This window comes from Corvus brachyrhynchos, unplaced genomic scaffold (assembly GCF_000691975.1).
Source record: "Corvus brachyrhynchos isolate BGI_N302 unplaced genomic scaffold, ASM69197v1 scaffold3, whole genome shotgun sequence".
Lineage (NCBI taxonomy): Eukaryota > Metazoa > Chordata > Aves > Passeriformes > Corvidae > Corvus > Corvus brachyrhynchos.
This window is the reverse complement of record NW_008237619.1, coordinates 12,994,862-13,003,946: the sequence shown is the minus strand read 5'-3', so window position 1 is coordinate 13,003,946 and position 9,085 is coordinate 12,994,862. Positions and strand designations below refer to the sequence as shown.

Here is a 9,085-nt window from a genome sequence, read left to right as displayed (position 1 = left end):
AGGCTGTTCAACATGAATAGTGTGTGACTGGGCTCAATGCCAGAAATAGCACTCTTGAGGCAGGTGATCTCTAGGTGGGCCTAGCATCGTGAAAGCACATTTAAACCATTTAAAAGAGCAAAATATGTATAAATCTAAATGAGATTCGTAAAGAAAGAACTTAGTAGCAGAGAGCAGGAACTGACTGACTTTCTGATACTAATGTGCCTCTAAATAGTAAATCTGACAGTACAAGTTGAAGCTGTTGCTCAGTATTCCTCAAAATAGTCATCTCTGTTCCCTTAGCTTGGATGTTCTCTCATCTCACTGCCAGCTCTGGTGGGACCACTCTTAGGGTGTCAGCTGCACCACTGTGGTTCTCTGGAATGCTATTTCACTCTTCCTCTCGTTTTATTGAAGGCAGGCAGTTCTTCACAGAAAGTTATCCTCACTTAAACAAATAGAGTCAGAATAATAGGACCTACAATAGGGAAGCAGGCTTTTTAATAACTTAGGATCATTTTGCTGATGTTATTGTTTGACTTACATTAACTCTTGGTTCAAGGGCTCCCTTAATAATTGTTCTGTTTTGCACAAAGAAGAACATGTGGATTATTTGAAGTAGCCAGTACCAGTACAGAATACATACAGTTCCATTCTTGCTGAGGGGACCTGAAATAGCCAGTGGTAGCAGATGACTGGCCAGTGAAGGTATTTTGTTTGTACAAGCACAGATGTACAAGTGGGAACCAAGTGGACTGTCCTTTTGTGTTACAGTGACCTTTCTGTAAGGGGTAAGTAAGAACATGAGACTTCACGCAGGGGCTTGGTACCAAGAATGCAGGTGCAGGTCCTGCAGTAGTTCAAAAGATGCTTGGTCTGGTGCACAGCACGTGGGAAACAATTACATTGCTTATTCAGTGTGCTCATGTGTCCTGTCCCACTAACCATGAAGCAAAGAGTTTGGAAGAAAGGGGCAGTTATTAGGAAAAGAAAATAGGTAGTTCTGGTTTTATTGATTACAGGACAACGTATTCATTCTTTCTTGAACATGAGTGTACAGAACTAACAGACAAGAAAGATGTGACTATATCCTCCTCTCAGTGCTGAAAAGGACTTTGCTTTTTTACCCCAGTCCTTGGTCTCTTCATTTTTTCCCCTTAAGGTTTAGCAGATGTGCTTTCCATTTTCCACTGGGCTTTCTTCTCCAAGTTTATGTTCGTAAGCGATTCATGTCTTTTCATAGCCTACAACGTGATAAGATCATCAGTTATCACCTGAAGGACCACAGAGTTGAAGCGTGAATCAATAACTTACAGAATACCTGGCCTGTCCTTACCAAGGCACAGTTCTGTCAGTTTTAACGCCAGGAAGCCAAGAGGGTGAAAATAAAATATTGAGAGATTATTTTGGCTGAAAGTAAGTTACTTCTCTGGGAATAAAGTAAACCCTTTTGTCAAGGCACTTGCAGATAAATAATGACCAGAAGCACAGAATGTAATACTGATCTGATTTTCACAAGACAGAGTTACTAGAAACAAATCAAAAGTTAAACAATCACAGATTCACAGAATATTTTGACATGGAAGGGACCCACACAGATCATCAATTCCAGCTCTTCAGTCAATGGCCCACAGGGCGATCAAACTTGCAACCTTGGCATTATTAGCACCTGGCCAACTGAGCTCATCTCAGGAAACACAAACAATTCCAGCTGCTTTGAAAAGGATTCCGAAGTAGCTGTCCTCTCTTCCTGGTGTTTGCATTCATACTACTCCAGTACAGAGGAAAATGCTCTGGCAACCATCAGTGTTTGATCTCTGCTGTTAAAACCAGGAAAAATCCTTCCACTGTTTTCATTTAAGAGTGCTGCATCCTTTTCATTCTAATAGACAAATCCTGACAGAAATGTCAGGTGACATTCAGTAGCTCACAGTGCTGGGGTTAAGACTGTCACTCCTTCTAAGGTTTCTCTAGAACACTTAGCAGTCCATAGAAAGAAGACCTGAACATTGTCATCAGAAGAAAGGCTTCAGAGAAAGGCAGCATAACAAATAAGGTTCTTCTGCCATGCAAATGCTTTACACTCAGGGTTTTTTGTTTGGTTTTTTTTTTAAAGGAAGTATCTTAACTGTGCCATCATCCTTTTCTGATGGGAATTAGTCAATGAGGGTCACTTCTGGGGAACCAGGAGGACTTGTTAAAATTTTGTTCAGTGATAAAGTGACAAAAAACCCAAACCAAATAACAACCCAAACCCCCAAAGCAAGACAGGACTAAAAATCCATGGAGGAACTGAGAAATTTATATGAAGATTTATTTGCCCTCATCAGCCCAAATTCTGTGCTTACCTGCTTCCCTCTGACCACCATGATGATGCATCCCAGTATTGTCAAGGCAATCATGACATAGCTGAACTTCACACGCAGCGTGGTCTTTGCTGCTCTCACTGTTTCAAGCCTCAAGAAAGAATGAAAGAACAGACTCATCATCAGAGACCCAAATAATTCACTTGGCTAATTATTTAATTTCTCCTAGCGTGCTGTCTCGGTAGTTTGTATAATGCTAAAAGTTTTACAAGAACAGGAGACGCTGATCCCTAAGTACCTTGGGAGATACTTGGTCACAAAGGCATTCCTCTCAAAGCTGGAAACAAACCCAGTTTTAAGCTTTGGTTACTCAGCTGTTAAAATACTGCCTTTGCAGACCACTTGACTGCCATGCAAAGGAGGAAGGCTGCAGTATTTAAGTATGTATGTTCATTATGGAAAGAACTGGAAAAAGAGAGGGATGGTTTTACTAATGCAGTATCTTTCTTACTGTCTGCTCCTTCTGTGCTCACTACCACCTTCCAATACTTGCAAAGTCAGGGAGAACTCATCCTTATTATAACTGTGAGGTATTTAACATTGTAAAACATGCATTTTTCTCTCAATAGTAGAAGCATGGTAAAACCCAAAATAGGGTGTTTGAACAGTTGAGAGTTCCTTGAGCAGAGGGAAGCATTATCACAGCTTTGCAATTTCTTCTGCCTGAACTTCAAAATGGTTTCATTTATGATGCAGTCTTATTTTCCAGCAAGGTGTTTCCTCTGCTACAGGACTTGACAGTGCTATAGGTGACACACAGGCTGCTGAATGCAGCACTCCTGAGAAGTTCTGAAGAGAACTTGGTAAAAGACCAGTGGTTCCCACTCCTGCTGGAGTAAATAGTCTTAAAGTAACCTGCTTTCCTGAGAAGCTAAGGAGGTGTGGAGGATCGTCAGCTTTCCAACATCAGCTTTGGACAGAGGAACTCTTTAAATTTTTTTAACTTTTTTTTAATTCCAGGGGGCTTACCTAGCCACACCAGTAGCTGTACTACCCTTTTGGGAAACCTGTTGCCTATTGTGCTGTTGTCTTTTAAAAACCAGAAGTCTTCCACTGGAAGAGTAGCATTTACTAACACCTTCCAGCTGTACATGTGAAGAGTAAAAAGCAAATCATTTATTTTGAGTTAAACTCTGAAGGACATTCTACTCAAATGCCATCTTGGTTACAGCAGATTTCAAGTTTGTGTTAGAGAGAACAATGCAAGAAGGGCCAGTGAAACATTAATGCTTTTTAGAAGTGCTTTCCACAATAACCAAAGACCTACACCCTGTATATTTAACTCTCCTTGCAGAACAGAGCAGATGGCTCCCTTCTCAAGGAGGTCTGATATTCTCACTGATTACACTTGGCACATGATAAAATTCCAGAAGACTAGAAAAGCACCAACATAGTGTGATGAAAAGAATAAAAGGCAAACTAGGTTAATTATACCCCAAAACTAACGTGGAAAATGAATTCAATGGAACTGGGAAATTAGTACTGAACATAAACATGAGTGAATATGGGATATTTTACTAAATTTTGACCCTTATATTTGGAAGAAAAAAAAAAGATACTTAAGGATCCATGACAGTTCAGTGTGGTAAATCCCACAGGACCTGAGAGAGAAGTTTTGTTCTTGTTTTTGTCAGAATATTGATTTGAGTACAAGATTTCTGATCGTAGGGAATAAAAACATCCATCCATAATGAACTAATGGTTAATTTTAGCATCCAGGTTATTTGCTTCTGCTAATAATCTGCAGTGAAAGCCTTGAGTGCAGGCTGCAATTAAGCTGAAATGCACAGTAGTAGGATTAAAAAAAGTTTGCTAGTTAATTTTGGGAATACCTTAGATGTGTTAAGAATTTACAAGAGCAAAAGGTAGATATCTGGACAAAACTTGCATTTTAAAATCAATTCAGTAGCTAAGTTTAACATTTGTTTAATAAACAGGTTGCTTCACCATATTTTACAAGATTACTGAGTTATATCACAAGCCCTTACAACCCACAATTAACCTCAGATTAATTAATCTCAGAACATGAAAACAAGTTTTTGTGCTTTTATAGTTCTCAATTGTCTTCTCAGATTTGGCTGAATTACTTGTCTAAATAAAAAGAATTCCCTTTGCACTTGCAAAAATGGTCAGCTTTTATCAGAAGTTGGTTTGTCCTTTCAATAAACTACTGAAATCAATCACTCTTGCTAACGCTGTTTTCTTAAAAACACTCATAACAAGTGCTTGGTATACAAATATATATGAATAATAATTTACTCCTGTATGTATTTCAAATGTAATTTTAAGAGAAATTATTCAATGCAGAATTGAAGGATTCCACTTAAACAGAATTCATTCATTGTGATACATTTAAATACAGGGGTGGATTTTCAATTCTCACGTGGTGCATCCAGACAGACAAAATATTTAGAGGGCAGCTACGTCATTTTCTTACTCAAGTAGTGCAAGATTTACTGTTTCTTTTTAATTTAAATAAATACATGTATTTAAAAGCATTATGAGCATGTTTTAAAAGATAACTATACTACCACTGGGAATGTTTTTAAATGAATAGTTGTCTATTTTTGATAAGTTTGATCTTTATTTTTCATGTGCAAACCAGAATATCCAGTTTTATTTTGTACTTTTCACACTGGACAAAGCTTTGACATTTGGACTCAGCAACAACAGGGAAATTTTGACTCTATCTGGTTAGGGAGCCTTTACACTGTTTGTCAGTTTAAATTCCAGCTGTAAAGAAGTTGGCCCATGCCCTTTAGGTATTCATTAATAAGTATTTCATATGAGTTTCAGTTATTTTATAGCTGTATATCTGAAAGTTTCCCACAGCGGGATACTGACATATAATGAAAAACACTAGAAAAAGCTCACACTAATGTTTGAAAAAAGCTTTCAAGTTGTGAGAGAAGAGTAACAATGAACGGATCTGCCACGTTTTTCTAATGAAACAACTGATAAATACTGGTCATCCCTTTGCAAAAAAAAGGGGGGAAAAAAAAAAAATCAAGAGGGACACATTATCTTAGCACAAGAGAATTGCTCAGGTCATTTCATCTACAAGGATGACACACCAAACACAGCAGGGTAAGATTTTTCAGCTGTGCAAACCCATGCTTTTTCAGAAAAGTTATTCTGGAGTTGCATTCATGTAACTTATTTCTGCACAAAGTCTTTTACAGCTTCAAAACCGACACTTACGAGACAGTCTCTGGTATATCCTCTGGCTTTTTGAAATGGCCTGCCCACAACAAAAACCTTCTCTCCCAGTCTGTAGGCTTGTATCCAGGCACCCCCGAAGCAGATCGACCTAAAAACCCCCAACAAAACGCACAAACAAAAACAAAACAACAAAACACCACCAAAAACACCAGTCAGAGAGGCTGGATGGCCAGGGCTGTAACAAAACCAGTTAGGGCGAGCAATGCAGAACTCTCAATAGGATTGCTAGAGTTGGTTAGAGAATGAAAACCGTACCACAGATTAACAAACGTGTAAGTGTAGATTCAAATGAAGCCATGTAAGAGACCAAATCCTTCCCAAAACCTCTGTATCTGCAGGTCTAAATATGCAGAAGCTGCTCCAGTGTCTAAGCATCCTAAGGTGCTGTTTTTCTATTTCATTTAAATAAGGTTAAAAAAAAATAAATGGAACAGCGATAGAAAAGCCAATATAACATCACAGAATGTTAACTTTTTCAGGCAGTGTAAGATTTTATCTGAAGGTATAAATAAACAGATGACCATAGGCAAAGATTAGACACATAATTTTCAGTTCAGTCTTTTAAACTCCATATACAAAATATTCATAATGTAACAGGGGAAGCTTTTCATATATAACGTACCATTAAAATCTAGCAAACAAAGTGCAGAGATAGACAGCTTCTTCCTTTTTTCTTTTAAACAACGGGCAGTGTCCTGTATGGCTGTGTTCTCCCTCATGGATTCACGAATTATCTAGGACGTGGGGTGGATGCACAGTTTTGCTGACAATGCTACGTTATTCAAAAACATAAAGAAGAGGGCTGAGCCCAAAATGCTGTGGGCTTCAGAAGCCAGAGTCAATGAACTGGCCTGGGAACTCCCTAGTATATAAACAGGAAGCAATTCCAGTTCACACACAAATGGGAGACTCTACCCTCACTGTCATTAATCATTACCTAAGCCTGAGCAAGGCCTCGGGGTTTCACAGTGGTTTTGGCAAAACGTTCAGTAACAGAAAGGAAAACAGCGTAACTGGCAATGATCAGAGGCACAGACAAGCACAACAGCATTACTGTGCCTCTGTGTAAAACTGTGACTCCAGCATTTGGAAAAGCATGGGAAATACTTAGAGGGAGCTGAAATAGAACAGGCACAGAGAACACTGGTAAGGATAGCCACAGGTATGGAATGGTCACCATGTAAGAAGCAGTGTCACAGACTGAGACACTTTGGAGTAAATAGTCTTAAAGTGACCTGCTTTCCTGAGAAGCTAAGGAGGTGTGGAGGATCGTCAGCTTTCCAACATCAGCTTTGGACAGAGGAACTCTTTAAATTTTTTTAACTTTGGCGTGGAAAAGCAGTGACTGAAGCTCTCTTCAGCCCAACACAGCACTCTAAGAGACTTTGGGAGTGTGGGTTATAATGAGGTCCTGTTTTGGAAGGGGTACTGAATAAAGGAAAACCAGATTATAAAACAGTGCACATCGGGTTAAAAAAAACCCACAAGACTGCACTGGCTCTCTCACAGCATGGTTCAGCTGAGGAATTTCTTCTTAGAGAAGAAATTCTTAGAGAATTTTAGCATCCACATTCTTAGAGAATGTGGATGCTAAAAATACATCCAGCTTCAAGAAACTGGGCAAATTTGTGGGGAAAAAAAAAATACAGTGAGGACTGAAGAAACTGGGCAAATTTGTGGGGAAAAAAAAAAATACAGTGAGGACTATTAAACACCAAGATGCCACCTCTGGCACAGTGGTATAGAGGAGGCCTCTTCCTATTCTCTTCCTTAGGTTCTTGCTGTAGGTCACCATTCCCACTTGTCTTCACAAAAATGTAAGGGACTTCCTTTACCGGCCCCCTGCTGGAGACATCACACTTTCAAGGACACCTTTTGTCCCAGTACAGCTGAATTCTGTTTTTAACACAGAATTATGCCAAATGCTTCACATCTGTGTGCCATGGGTGGGCCATAAGGAACCTGCGACACAGGGAGCAGAGTAACTGTCCCATATATAGTGAAAAAATGTTTCATGACCTCAGCTTTCCCTGGCCAGCTCCACCCTTAAACATGAACCAATTCAGACTCTTTCCTGCAGGGCACGTTCAATTTTTGGAGCAGTTGGAGCTGGCTGCACTCTGAAAAACTGCAAAAGTCTTTTAGCTCACACAACATTCCTAAACATGAATAGTTTACAGGGGGCTGAACAGACAGTTCCAGAGCACAGCTGAAGAGCCTCAGTGTAGGAGTGTACGCCAGACAAGGTCCTGGTGATCTGCTACAAAGTGAAAGCTCTGTGACCGTCACAAGAAGAAATATTGACCCCTGGCTTTGTCAGAAAACAAGACTTTACTAAATTGAATGCTCCATTTTTCAGTCTAAAGATCAGAACTTGCTCTCACAAAATCATATGAACATCTATGTCAGCTAAATTCCTGTTTGGTAACTGCAGCATGGATATGTGAGTATTTCGTAGCAGGAAACATTCCAGGATCTTATCAAAGACTCTTACTCTTTGACTGAAGGTCTTGCTGGGGTTTAATGCACAGCCTTCTGCTTATCTTCGGGTCCACTCCCTCAGTCATCCTCAGAACTGAGGGAATATTTCTTCCCAGCAGTTTAACAGCCCTGTCTGGAAGAGAAAGCAGAGGAAGCAAAGAGGCCAAATTTAACTCAGAGTAGTAGAAAGTGGGAATACCAGCTTTTCAATGGAAGCATTTGGGGTTTTTTTTTTAACGCAAGAGGAAAACAAGAAAGAAAACTGATAGGTACAAATGTAATATTTAACAAGAAGTACCAGAGTTAGTTGTAACAGCTTACTGAAGAAATTAAAACTTGTCTATAAGCTATGCCTTGAGCTTGCTCATTAACCTTATGTAGAAAAATGTCAGTGCAATTAAATTCATTTAGGAAAAAAAAAGAATGCAAGATAACATCCTACCAGCAATTTCTAAAACACATTACATATCACAATTTCCGGGAACTCATCTATACCTATGCTTTGGATGGTGCTGTTTCAAGGACCCCACACCAGCATTCTACCAATCTTGTCACATCCCAAAACCATTGACAGAGTCAAGGGAAAAGCCAAAAAAGCAGAATCTTGCAGCGCTAAGAGGCAACTACTTTGTAGTGCACTAGAAAAGGCCAGGGCACCTTATATACAAAAGCATACTTTAAAGAAGGCACTTCAACGCGTTACTTAATATAATGAAAAAATTCTGGAAAAAAACCCAAGGAAACAAGCAAACTAACTCTGAAAGGCAAATAGGGCACTTTAAAAAATATAAAATGAGTTCTTTTTTTCCTTCATTATGCTGTCTGAAGGTGTCTCTCCTAAGGCCCTTTACTTTCGAGGTATAACACACTCCCGCTCTGAAAACACAGTAATTTACATTTACAGGCGTCGCCCCCAACGAAACCGGACTCTTTTCAAGCTCTTCAGAGAAAAGTGGGCACAGCCCCACTCCTATCATTGTTTTTAACGCCAGTCCATCAGATAGGGCCCCTCACGCTCGGCTTCACCCCCGCCA

General features: G+C 39.5%; 1 protein-coding gene across 1 annotated transcript; it reads right to left on the bottom strand.

Annotated features, from left to right (window-relative positions):
* Positions 1–962: 962 nt before the first annotated feature.
* FAM162A (family with sequence similarity 162 member A) lies at positions 963–9,031 on the bottom strand. Its single transcript, XM_017731990.1, has 5 exons — positions 8,948–9,031; positions 8,065–8,184; positions 5,550–5,658; positions 2,331–2,439; positions 963–1,226 (listed from the first exon to the last, which is right to left on the bottom strand). Exons 2-5 carry the CDS (start codon positions 8,135–8,137, stop codon positions 1,140–1,142), a joined length of 378 nt encoding a protein of 125 aa, XP_017587479.1. The 5' UTR covers positions 8,138–8,184; positions 8,948–9,031; the 3' UTR covers positions 963–1,139.
* Between the last annotated feature and the right edge of the window lie 54 nt (positions 9,032–9,085).